Source organism: Tachysurus vachellii, chromosome 2 (assembly GCF_030014155.1).
Source record: "Tachysurus vachellii isolate PV-2020 chromosome 2, HZAU_Pvac_v1, whole genome shotgun sequence".
NCBI classification, from domain to species: Eukaryota; Metazoa; Chordata; class Actinopteri; order Siluriformes; family Bagridae; genus Tachysurus; species Tachysurus vachellii.
The window spans coordinates 2,640,571-2,654,259 of record NC_083461.1 but is presented as its reverse complement, the minus strand read 5'-3'; the positions used below and the strand labels follow the sequence as shown (position 1 = coordinate 2,654,259).

Here is a 13,689-nt window from a genome sequence, read left to right as displayed (position 1 = left end):
TCAGGTTGGTTTGGATGTCTTCTGGTTGAGAGAAGACTATAGCTGTTCATTAGCACACAGTCTGAAGTACGATGTGAACTGGACAGACATCTGCTGCCTTCCAGATCGAGTCAGAGTTCAACTGGACCTACACAAACAACAAGTTTCAGCTCTGACTTTACTTTTCCAGAAGTCTCTCTGACATCTGAAATGATCACAGACCTTGTGTGTGTGTGTGTGTGTGTGTGTATGTGTGTGTGTGTGTGTGTGTGTGGTAGAGAAAAAGACGTCACTTTTCAGAACTTCTATTGAAAATCCATATTGTCAGTTTGTGTGTGGGAGTGAAATTGAAAAGAAGCTAGGAAGAGAGAAAGATGTCACATAACTCTGTGTGTGTGTGTGTGTGTGTGTGTGTGTGTTTGTGTGTGTGTGTTTGTGTGTGTGTGCGTGTGTGTGTGTGAGTATTTAAGACTGTATTTAATGTTGCTTTATATCTTTTCATCTTTTATCTAGTTAGCAGAATATACCAGAGACTCCAGAACATATTGTGTGTGTGTGCGTGTGTGCGTGTGTGTGTGTGTGTGTGTGTTACAGAAGGCGATGCTTGTGGGCAGATGGTTTTATCTCAGCACACTCACACACTCACACTCCTAAACCCTGCTCACTCTGCTCACCCTGACACTGTGTGTGTAATGTGTGAAAGCAGGGAGGCGGAGCTTGGCTGTATGACCTCATTGCTCACGCTGCTTAGAGTTTAAACATTAGGAACTCTTTTACACCATCCATTAAAATCCCAGACGTCCCTTCATGTTCATCTTCTAATCAAATGTTCGGTGAAGGAAAAGAGGAACACAGCAGTGTAGCTTTTATACGGGAAGAACGTTATGAACATAATGTTTTTAATCTTTTGTCTAAAAAAAACCAGCAGGAACACACAAGAGCGTGGCTTCAGTCTTTCAACTCATTTTCACTTTGTTCATCATTTCTTTCTTTCTTTTTTCTCTAACTTCACCCTTCTATCTATCTATCTATCTATCTATCTATCTATCTATCTATCTATCTATCTATCTATCTATCTATCTATCTATCTATCTATCTATCTAAAAAGAGGACCGCAGTGTACAGTAGCATAACATTATCAAGGTTTATTTTTTAATGATTCGCCTTTGCTTTATTTCTTAGTTACATCATTTTTACTTCATTATAGAAAACACATATAATCCAGTATATAGAAATAAAAAAGAGAAGAAAGGGGGGGGGGGAACAAAGGGATACGACAGAAAGTGAGACAGAGAGACAGACAGACAGAGAGAGAGAGAGAGAGAGAGAGAGAGACAGACAGACAGAGAGAGAGAGAGAGAGAGAGAGAGAGAGAGAGAGAGAGAGAGAGAGAGAGAGAGAGAGAGACAGACAGAGAGAGAAAGACAGACAGACAGACAGACAGAGAGAGAGAGAAAGACAGACAGACAGACAGACAGTGAGAGAAAGACAGACAGACAGACAGACACAGACAGAGAAAAAGAGAGACAGACAGACAGAGAGAGAGAGAGACAAAGACAGACAGACTGACAGACAGACAGAAAGAGAGACAGACAGACAGACAGACAGACAGACAAAGACAGACAGACTGACAGACAGACAGAAAGAGAGACAGACAGACAGACAGACAGACAGACAGACAGACAGACAGACAGAGAGACAAAGACAGACAGACAGACAGAGAGACAAAGACAGACAGACAGACAGACAGACAGACAGAGAGACAAAGACAGACAGACAGACAGACAGAGAGAGAAAGACAAAGACAGACAGACAGACAGACAGACAGACAGACAGAGAGAGAAAGACAAAGACAGACAGACAGACAGACAGACAGATAGGTGAACAGTGTTTGTTGTACAGGAAGTTGGTCTGGATGCAGCATTTTATTCTCAAAGTGAAAAAGGAACTGAACACTGATGTGACTCTAACTATAAGGAGAAGGAGCCGAATGTAAACGTGACCTACTTCCTGTTGAATTCCTCACTGCTCTGATGTGATTAAATCATTTCCTTAATGATTATTACACTGACACGCTGTAGGACCTCATTAAACATCACCACCTCACTCTGTGGAGAGCCATGTGACAGGAGAGCAGCAGCTCGTCCACAGTCTTACTCAAACTCAATTCTGGGTCATTTCAATTTCTGACTGATGATGTCATCATTTCTTTTCTGCAACTGACCAGTCAGCAGCTTCGATTTCTTCTTATTTCTTGCTCCTTTCTTGCTCTTCTATCACGTAGTTCTCCCTTCTTTCCTTATTTCTTGCTTGCTATTTTCTATCTTGTGAAGTGAAGCATGAGGAGAGATAAGTAAAGAGTGATAAGTGAAGATTGATGAGTAAAGAGTGATGAGTAAAGAGTGATGAGTAAAGAGTGATAAGTAAAGAGTGATAAGTGAAGAGTGATGAGGAAAGAGTGATAAGTAAAGAGTGATAAGTGATGAGTAAAGAGTGCTGAGTAAAGAGTGATGAGTAAAGAGTGATAAGTGATGAGTAAAGAGTGATAAGTGAAGAGTGATGAGTAAAGAGTGATGAGTAAAGAGTGATGAGTAAAGAGTGATGAGTAAAGAGTGATAAGTAAAGAGTGATAAGTGATGAGTAAAGAGTGATGAGTATAGAGTGATGAATAAAGAGTGTTAAGTGAAGAGTGATGAGTAAAGAGTGATAAGTAAAGAGTGATAAGTGATGAGTAAAGAGTGATGAGTAAAGAGTGATGAGTAAAGAGTGATGAGTAAAGAGTGATAAGTAAAGAGTGATAAGTGATGAGTAAAGAGTGATAAGTGAAGAGTGATAAGTGATAAGTAAAGAGTGATGAGTAAAGAGTGATGAGTAAAGAGTGATGAGTAAAGAGTGATGAGTAAAGAGTGATGAATAAAGAGTGATAAGTGAAGAGTGATTAGTAAAGAGTGATTAGTAAAGAGTGATAAGTAAAGAGTGATGAGTAAAGAGTGATAAGTGAAGAGTGCTTAGTAAAGAGTGATGAGTAAAGAGTGATAAGTAAAGAGTGATGAGTAAAGAGTGATAAGTGATGAGTAAAGAGTGATGAATAAAGAGTGATAAGTGAAGAGTGATGAGTAAAGAGGGATAAGTAAAGAGTGATAAGTGATGAGTAAAGAGTGATGAATAAAGAGTGATAAGTGAAGAGTGATGAGTAAAGAGTGATGAGTAAAGAGTGATGAGTAAAGAGTGATAAGTAAAGAGTGATAAGTGATGAGTAAAGAGTGATGAGAAAAGAGTGATGAGTAAAGAGTGATAAGTGATGAGTAAAGAGTGATAAGTGAAGAGTGATAAGTGATAAGTAAAGAGTGATGAGTAAAGAGTGATGAGTAAAGAGTGATGAGTAAAGAGTGATAAGTGATGAGTAAAGAGTGATAAGTAAAGAGTGATGAGTGAAGAGTGATGAGTAAAGAGTGATGAGTAAAGATTGATGAGTGAAGAGTGATGGGGAAAGAGTGATAAGTAAAGAGTGATAAGTGATGAGTAAAGAGTGATGAGTATAGAGTGATGAATAAAGAGTGTTAAGTGAAGATTGATGATTAAAGAGTGATGAGTAAAGAGTGATAAGTGAAGAGTGATAAGTGATGAGTAAAGAGTGATGAATAAAGAGTGATAAGTGAAGAGTGATTAGTAAAGAGTGATAAGTAAAGAGTGATGAGTAAAGAGTGATGAGTAAAGAGTGCTTAGTAAAGAGTGATGAGTAAAGAGTGATAAGTAAAGAGTGATAAGTGATGAGTAAAGAGTGATGAATAAAGAGTGATGAGTAAAGAGTGATGAGTAAAGAGTGCTTAGTAAAGAGTGATGAGTAAAGAGTGATAAGTAAAGAGTGATAAGTGATGAGTAAAGAGTGATGAATAAAGAGTGATAAGTGAAGAGTGATGAGTAAAGAGTGATGAGTAAAGAGGGATGAATAAAGAGTGATGAGTGAAGAGTGATGAGTGAAGAGTGATAAGTGAAGAGTGATAAGTGAAGAGTGATGAGTAAAGAGTGATGAGTGAAGAGTGATGAGTAAAGAGTGATGAGTGAAGAGTGATGAGTAAAGAGTGATGAGTGAAGAGTGATGAGTAAAGAGTGATGAGTGAAGAGTGATGAGTGAAGAGTGATGAGTGAAGAGTGATGAGTAAAGAGTGATGAGTGAAGAGTGATGAGTAAAGAGTGATGAGTGAAGAGTGATGAGTGAAGAGTGATGAGTGAAGAGTGATGAGTAAAGAGTGATGAGTAAAGAGTGATGAGTGAAGAGTGATGAGTGAAGAGTGATGAGTAAAGAGTGATGAGTGAAGAGTGATGAGTAAAGAGTGATGAGTAAAGAGTGATGAGTGAAGAGTGATGAGTGAAGAGTGATGAGTAAAGAGTGATGAGTAAAGAGTGATGAGTAAAGAGTGATGAGTGAAGAGTGATGAGTGAAGAGTGATGAGTAAAGAGTGATGAGTAAAGAGTGATGAGTAAAGAGTGATGAGTGAAGAGTGATGAGTAAAGAGTGATGAGTAAAGAGTGATGAGTAAAGAGTGATAAGTGAAGAGTGATAAGTAAAGAGTGATGAGTAAAGACATGAGTGAAAAGAGACGAGAGAAGAGTGATGAATGAAGTGATGAGTGAAGTCCTTCATTTGTCTGAAGAATCACTGATGTTTATTCCATTTTCCAGCATCTGCACTGACCTTTGTACTGGAGTTGTGGTGATGTTATACAACAGAGAGATGTGGTCAACACACACACACACACACACACACACACACACACACACACACACACACTAGAGAGAGACACGTGTGAAAGCTGTTCTCCAGACATATTTTGGTCAGATTGCTGTTCAGTGTCCGTCTCACTGCAGTGTGTCTGATGTGTCTGATCTCACACGTTCACACACCACAACATATTTTGGACCGGAGGCCAGGCCGAGGAGAACCGCACTCTGTAAGATCACACACACACACACACACACACACACACACAGGCCGAGGAGAACAGCACTCCCCAGACCCATGAGCTCTTTGTTATTCCACATCCTGCTGACAGCAATCAGGGTGAAATTTTACAGCTTTATTTACTTCATTCTGCAGTTTTGAGCTCATGATTTCTTTCCTGTCAGCTGTAAAACTGTTCCGAGAATGAAAACAGTTATTTAATCTCAAACAGCTTTAGAGACGACTTCTGAAAAAAATGTATAAATTCATCATCAGATTCACTTTTGATCTTACAGAATGCTAGCAAAAAAACTCTCAAATGCTAGCAAAACAAAATGTGCTAGCAAAAAATGAAATCTAGCAATAAAGTGTGCTAACAAAAAAGAGCGTTAGCAAAAAAAGAAAGGTTCTGACAGTCTGACAGCATGGCAGAGGAACTTCAGTGTATAATATTGTCCTGTATAATGTTTGATTCTTTTAGATGTTGTGTGTAATATTGTGTAATATACTGTAATATTGTGCTTTGTGACGTTCTTCAGACGTGTGAAGTTTACATGATTTTGTGATTTGAGTGGTTCTGATAATGAGCCGGGTCACGGCACCACCACCATCATCGGTTCACGTTTACTTGGCTGGGTTACTGAAGGCCTGCGGCGCCGACGTGTGATGTGGTGTGAGCGAGAAGTTTCCACTCCCTGTCGTCAGTGTTTGTGGAGTAAACGTTTGCTCTGATTCTTCAGAGTGTCCTCCACTTGGACTGGAGAGCCTAAAAATCGATGACTTCCAGCTCCACGCCTCCAGCATGCGGCGTTACGGTCTGGGGGCTCACCGAGGACGTCTCAACATCCAGGTTAGCGCATTAGCATGCGACGGGGCTTTACATCAGCACAGTTTTATTCACAAATGTGTAAAATCAAAAAATAAATAAATAAAATGCTGTAAGTTATAAGATTAGATGTTTATAGATTGTGGGATTTTTTGTTTTTTTACTGACTTTCTGTCTGTCTGTCTGTCTGTCTGTCTGTCTGTCTGTCTATCTATCTATCTATCTATCTATCTATCTATCTATCTGTCTGTCTGTCTGTCTGTCTGTCTATCTGTCTGTCAGTCAGTCTATCTATCTATCTATCTATCTATCTATCTATCTATCTATCTATCTATCTATCTATCTATCTATCTATCCTTTTTGTGTTACTAAAAACCAATCTAAGACTGGTTTTAGATGAGTGTAGTGAACGCAGTCAGTGACGCAGTGATAATGTGTTGTTATTTGGTGTAAAGTGTGTGTGTTATTTCCAGGCTGGTCTCTACGAGGACGATCTGTACGACGCGGCTTGGTGTGCAGGCAGAAATGACCCGCTGCAGTGGCTTGAGGTCGACGCCAGGAGACTCACCAAATTTACTGGAGTCATAACACAGGGCAGGAGCTCACACTGGTCGTGAGTTCACATACACACACACACACACACACACACAATTAAAGACAATGTGTACATCCGTAATTGTAAATGTCACATGCTAATTCCATCCATGTGGTTCAGTGATAAAGTTGTCGCAATTTCTACATAAATGAATAATTAAATAATAAACCCAGCAGCGGGTGAGACTGAAGCCTGAGGAGACGACATGTCAAACACTGCACACTGCTTTTATCACGTTGGGTTTTAAACCCTAGCAGGATTAATTCACACGTAATATGTAGCTATGATGTTAGCTACAGTATAAAAGAGATAAACTATACAAATAAAGCATAAATCTCATAATAAAATAGGAAGAAGCTGTGTGTGTGTGTGTGTGTATGTGTGTGTATGTGTGGGTGTGTATGTGTGTGTGTGTATGTATGTGTGTGTGTGGGTGTGTGTGTGTGTGTCTCTGTGTGTGTGTATGTGTGTGTGTCTGTGTGTGTGTGTGTGTGTATGTGTGTGTATATGTGTGTGTGTGTGTGTATGTGTGTCTGTGTGTGTGTGTGTGTGTGTGTGTGTGTGTATGTGTGTCTCTCTGTGTGTGTGTGTGTGTGTGTGTGTGTGTGTGTGTATGTGTCTGAGTGAGAAGGTTTGGTTATAAACTGTTGTTATGCTCCTTATACAGAGATTTCTACTTAAACACGTCCTCGTTCTTATTGATTATGCAGTGAATAATAATGAATATTAGTGAAATGTACAGATTTTATAGTATACAGCTGGAACACACACACACACACACACACACACACACATACATACACTGTACTCTCACAGCTGCTTCCCACTTTGTGTGAGATTTATGATTTTGATCCCTTTTAGCCTCTTACAGTAACTTCCTGTAACACACATGGCGAACACGCCTGGCGGCTCTTCCTGGATCAGACAGGAAGTGCAGATTGTGCTGCAGGCCTCTTTATAGTAATTAGGATAAAAGGATATGGATAATGAATAATGAATTAATTGGAGATATTTTTGTTCTGTGCTGAGCTCATTTACTGCTGCAGGAAGTCGAGCCTCGTTATTCAGGGCTAATGTCCACATTCATAATGAAGACTGAATCGTATCAGTGTCAGACTCACGAGTGTTTAAAGCTAGTGAGTCTGACACTGAACTTCACAACACTACGATCCTCTTTTGGTTCTGGCTCCGCCCTCCTGCCCTGTCATTGGTGGATTACCCTAATGTGTTCATCTGTTCTGTGTCTCATCCTTACTTATTTTTGTTTACATCTGCCTCGTTGTTTCTGTCCCTCCTTCTAAAGTTTTTATTCTGTTAAGTCTGTAAAAAATGTAAACATACAAAACTCCTTTCAGCTCTGATGAATGTCATCAAACTTCTTCAGATGTTTCTTACTCCTCGATCTCGATCTTACTCCTCGATCTCGATCTGTACACTTTCTCAGGAGTGACTGGGTGACGTCGTATCGCGTCATGGTCAGCAACGATTCACACACCTGGGTGACGCTGAAGAACGGCTCCAGAGACCTGGTGAGCAGAGCAGAGTGTGAACCTAACACTTATTATTACACACAACTTTTAATCATGTTTACGAGTCGAGTCACAAATCAACTGAGCCACACACCCAGTATGAGTCTGAACTGAGATGCACTTCAACTGAGTCACACGCCTAGTAGGAGTCTGAGTCGAGGCACAGATCCACTGAGTCCCACATCCAGTATGAGTCTGAGTCGAGGCACAGATCCACTGAGCCACACACCCAGTATGAGTCTGAACTGAGATACACTTCAACTGAGTCACACGCCTAGTAGGAGTCTGAGTCGAGGCACAGATCCACTGAGTCCCACATCCAGTATGAGTCTGAGTCGAGGCACAGATCCACTGAGCCACACACCCAGTATGAGTCTGAGTCGAGGCACAGATCCACTGAGCCACACACCCAGTATGAGTCTGAACTGAGATACACTTCAACTGAGTCACACGCCTAGTAGGAGTCTGAGTCGAGGCACAGATCCACTGAGTTCCACACCCAGTTTGAGTCTGAGTCGAGGCACAGATCCACTGAGTCCCACACCCAGTTTGAGTCTGAGTCGAGGCACAGATCCACTGAGCCACACACCCAGTTTGAGTCTGAACTGAGATACACTTCAACATAGTTACACATCTAGAAGGACTCTGAGTCGAGGCACAGATCCACTGAGTCCCAGACCCAGTTTGAGTCTGAGATGAGGCACAGAGCCACACACTATCCACTATGAGTCTGCGTTAAGTCATATGTCTTGTATGAGTTTGAGCCAAGTCAAACATCCACTATGAGTCGAGTCACATGTCTATTATAAGTCTGTGTCAAGTTAAATCTCCTCTATGAATGAGTCAAATCAAACACCCACTATGAGTCTGAATTGTGCCAGGTCACATATCCACAATGGCTTTCAGGCAAGTCAAGTGTGTGTCGGGTCACATAATCCATCCTGTATGAGTCTGAGTTCAGACTAGACCATAAATCTGAATTGTGTCCACTGAGTCTGAGTCAGACCGAGTCCACTATGAGTCTCATTAAATATTAATGTTAAATGCTCATTTTTTATTTCTGTTAAAAAGATTTAATAAAACCTGACTGAACTGATGGAATGTGGCTCAGGCTTCTGTCTTAAACACTAGAATTAACATCATCCATGTCAGTAATCGGTGAACGCTTCATTCCAAATCGGCTGATTATTTTTTATTACAGCATTATCTGTTTTCTTTTTCTTTTACAAACCCTCAAATCATTTATATTAATTGGGCTGATAATTAAAAGAGATTATAATTCATTACAGATGCAGTTCGTCATACACAGGAGAACGTTATTGTGGTTCTAATTACTGATCTGATCCTGTGCGAGCATCTGATTGTCGTCGATTCTGGAGCGTGTACGCTTGTGTCGGGTTTATTAGACGCTCATTTTCGAAGCTAATTAGCAGGAGATTATTCACTGTGCAGCACGATTGAGATTCAGAGCGTTTCAATTAAAACCCTGCTGAGACACAGTGAGGTTGTTCGTCTGTGTGCTAACCTCTAAAGCTCCAATAACACTGCAGCATCAACTAGGTTGGAGCTGGAGGTGATGGACAAAAAGTTCCTAAACTACTTCAGGAAGAAGTCTTGAGAAAAACTCTCGACTCCCAGTGAACGTCTCAGACTCACACTGGACGCTCCAGTCCTCTTAGACCCGTAGTGGACGTGTGATTTGTCTCAGACTTGTGGTGGATCTATTACCCATGACTTGACTCAGAGTCATAGTGGATCTGTGAAATGACTCTTAGTGGATGTATGACACAGCTCAAACTCAGAGCGGACAGATAACTCGTCTCAAATTGGACCTTTGACTTGACTGATACTCGGTGGACTTGCAACTCGAATCAGACTCATAGTGGATTCCAGATCTGACTCATAGTGGTCTTTTGACGATGACTCATTATAGATGACTCAAATTACTCATTATAGACATTTGACTCGACTCTCACACAGGATGCGTGAACCAACCAGAGAAAACCGATTACTCGACTCAAATTAGACCTGTGACTCGACTGAGACTCATATTGGACTCCATATACGACTCAGACTCATTGTGTACTGTATGTGAGTCTTGAACCTTAATGTACTGTAAATAAGGCTTAAATTAGACTCATAGAGAAACTGTGATTCATTTGAGACTCGTTATTCAGTATTGAATCCTGACTTTTATGAGTTGGCTCAGGCTGAGAGTTGGTTTTTGTTTTATTCGGCTTATTTCTGTATCTGTTTTCCTTTATAATGCAGTTTGAGCACAATCTTTACACTACATGACAATTTTACCACTTTGAGCTCGAGGATGATGAGTAAATGTTGTCGTTTACTGTGCTTGCCTCAGTAGCTGTTCTTTGGCAATAAGGAGAAGGAGATCCCGGTGCTGAACAAATTACCCAGGCCTGTGGTGGCACGCTACATCCGGATCAACCCTCGGTCCTGGTTCATCCACGGCAGCATCTGTATGAGGGCAGAGATACTGGGATGCCCCTTACCAGGTATGAGAACCAAATCCCTGAGGTGTTCAGAGCAGAGCATCTCACACGTAAAGGTCTGTGTAGACATCAGATAGAACTCTAGAACCCATATCCATCCCAAGAACCCACAAGGAACCCTTTTTCATGCAGGAGATCAGTTTAATATTGACAGAGTTTAAGAAATAAAACACTGGGTTACTGTTATAGAAATATAATCAAGGTATGAGGAGGTGCGAACGAGCAGAAACTCCCAATGTTGATTATTTTCCAGTTAATTAATTCATTTATTTTTAATGTGGAAGATAATTATAAAAATGAAGATTACAAAATAAAAGTAGAAGGAATACCGCAAGTAATACAATCATAATGTCGGGAAAAATGAAATAATCCTTGGCAATAATCAAATATTTTGAATGCATTTATACAGTTAATTATAGAATGATGTTTAGTGCTTTGGATTATATCTTCGTTTCAGATCCTAATAATTATTACCATCGTCGTAACGAAATCACCACCACAGACAAACTGGACTTCAGACACCACAACTACAAGGAGATGAGGCAGGTAAAGAACGATCCTCATCACTACCTCATCAGACCTCAGTGAGCTTCACGACACGCGACACATTAACTGCTGTTCTTAGCGACTAAAATGCATCAACATGTCCAGCGGTTTAGATTCAGCTACAATATCAATATATAGATTTTTATATACTGACATATTACTCTAAAAAATATTCTGTAATAGTGTCTAATAGCCTTATAATTATAATCTCATTACGGTGCTATTTTAATAAATATAACAGAATTATCAACAATAATAAGCTGTAGATGAGAACTAAATGAAACTGATATAGTCTGTTTATACGATACTGACAGCGTTCACATCTGAAAACACACTGTCATCAGTGAAACACACTGTCAGAACGTTACGGCTGGTCACTTAGCAACAGAAACCCGGTCAGAAACCGAACAGCGAGTGAAAACCTGATATCAGGTGAAAACCAGGACGCAGAGACACTTAACACAAACGGCTCAGTAGATACAGTCAGGAGACTAAACACCGAACATCACAGAAGTGTGTGTCGTAGCGAGGGGGAAATACGACACACTGAAGTCTGATACAGAGGAACCAACGTCTGGTCGACTACAGGACAAAGTTAAAAAGAGCAAAAAAGATGAGAAAGCTGTGAAAGATAACAGAAGCTGCTCGGGTGATGAAGCACAGAGCTGAACTTTTTTCCTCACCGACGTGAAAGCGTGAGACGAGCCGTTATTTAAAGAGGTCACGCGCCGGATTTATCCAATCAGGATGTAGATACGTGAATATGTAAATAAGAAGAAGGTTGCAGCAGGTTTAGGAATGTAGAGTGTAGAGAAACATCAGATTGTGAAGAGCCAGGATTCAGTGTTAACTCCAGGGAAAGTAGGAGCAGTGTGAAACCTCAGACTACACAAACACACCATCATGTTTACACCGGTTTATAATCACATTATTTTCTCCATAATATTTCTCTAACATGTAAATGAATACATTTCTAAGATTGAATTCTATAATAGGCACGGTGGCTTAGCGGTTAGCACGTTCGCCTCACACCTCCAGGGTTGGGGGTTCGATTCCCGCCTCCACCTTGTGTGTGTGGAGTTTGCATGTTCTCCCCGTGCCTCAGGGGTTTCCTCCGGGTACTCCGGTTTCCTCCCCCGGTCCAAAGACAGGCATGGTAGGTTGATTGGCATCTCTGGAAAATTGTCCGAAGTGTGTGAGTGTGTGAGTGAATGAGAGTGTGTGTGTGTGTGCCCTGTGATGGGTTGGCACTCCGTCCAGGGTGTATCCTGCCTTGATGCCCGATGACGCCTGAGATTGGCACAGGCTCCCCGTGACCCGAGGTAGTTCAGATGAGCGGTAGAAGATGAGTGAGTGAGTTGTTTCCGGGCGCTAATCATGTGTCATTTCACTCGCGTATCGTTTCCGTAAACCAGGAAGCAGAGGAACTGCAAACACACGCAAACCTGTAGCGGCACATCCTCATACAACCACGTCAGCGTTGCTGTTCATGCAGAAAGCGGTGGCTCGGCGCTAATGACGTCCACGTCAACCGCCCACACGCTCCGTCACAGAAACAGATGTCTAGAAAAAGATTTACAACGTGGAAATCACAGTTCATCAAGAGCTTAATTAAAATCCCTTACTTTTTGCTTTGATTAATTATCATACAAGCAGCTGGCAAACTAAACATCAAAATACATTATTTAGCATGCAGGCTGGCAGTTTCCCAACATGCCCCGCTTTTGTTTAGAGCATCCACTGAACCGCTGTGAGACGGTGCTCTGGTGCTCTGGAGAACACACAGGCAGATGTTCCTCACTTTCATTATTTTCAGTTTCTGTGCTGCAGCTCCGTCGTTTCTCTTCTCTGAAGTGATACAAGGCCAATTAGTTTCCTCCTGCTCTAATGACTACATCACGAACATGGAGCAAAGCAGCGGGTTGAACCAACATAGAGGAGACGGGAGATCAATACAAACACCATCCCACGTCAGAGGAGAGAGAAAAGAGGAAACTCACTGAGAGTACATTTTAATTCACAAAGGGGAAGTTTAAGAAATTACACTTTCTCACATCATAAAAAGAAAAAAGTCTTAAATCTTTTCGTGTGTAAGGGTGTGTAAGGGTGTGTAAGGGTGTTTGTAAGGGTGTGTGTAAGGGTGTTTGTAAGGGTGTGTAAGGGTGTGTGTAAGGGTGTGTGTAAGGGTGTTAGTAAGGGTGTGTAAGGGTGTGTGTAAGGGTGTGGTTAAGGGTGTGTGTAAGGGTGTGTAAGGGTGTGTGTAAGGGTGTGGTTAAGGGTGTGTAAGGGTGTTTGTAAGGGTGTGTGTAAGGGTGTTTGTAAGGGTGTGTGTAAGGGTGTTAGTAAGGGTGTGTAAGGGTGTGTGTAAGGGTGTTAGTAAGGGTGTGTAAGGGTGTGTGTAAGGGTGTGGTTAAGGGTGTGTAAGGGTGTGTGTAAGGGTGTGGTTAAGGGTGTGTAAGGGTGTTTGTAAGGGTGTGTAAGGGTGTGTGTAAGGGTGTATGTAAGGTCGTGTAAGGGTGTGTAATGGTGTGTGTAAGGGTGTGGTTAAGGGTGTGTGTAAGGGTGTGTAAGGGTGTGTGTAAGGTCATGTAAGGGTGTGTAAGGGTGTGTGTAAGGGAGTGTAATGGTGTGTAAGGGTGTGTAATGGTGTGTAAGGGTGTGTAAGGGTGTGTGTAAGGGTGTGTGTAATGGTGTGTGTAAGTCCAAAGGTTACAAACTGTAATTGATTGTGTTGTTCTTGCTGTAGTTAATGAAGGTGG

At 41.3% G+C, this 13,689-nt stretch overlaps 1 protein-coding gene across 1 annotated transcript in view; it reads left to right on the top strand.

Annotated features, from left to right (window-relative positions):
* Nucleotides 1-13,689, top strand: part of cpxm2 (carboxypeptidase X (M14 family), member 2) — a 39,306-nt gene that overhangs the window by 14,250 nt on the left and 11,367 nt on the right. The window contains exons 3-8 of the mRNA XM_060893741.1: nucleotides 5,662-5,771; nucleotides 6,221-6,360; nucleotides 7,787-7,871; nucleotides 10,237-10,387; nucleotides 10,842-10,930; nucleotides 13,677-13,689. The exon at nucleotides 13,677-13,689 is cut by the window's right edge and continues 111 nt beyond it. Of these exons, the coding sequence (XP_060749724.1) occupies nucleotides 5,662-5,771; nucleotides 6,221-6,360; nucleotides 7,787-7,871; nucleotides 10,237-10,387; nucleotides 10,842-10,930; nucleotides 13,677-13,689 (588 nt within the window). The remainder of the gene's footprint in view (nucleotides 1-5,661; nucleotides 5,772-6,220; nucleotides 6,361-7,786; nucleotides 7,872-10,236; nucleotides 10,388-10,841; nucleotides 10,931-13,676) is intronic.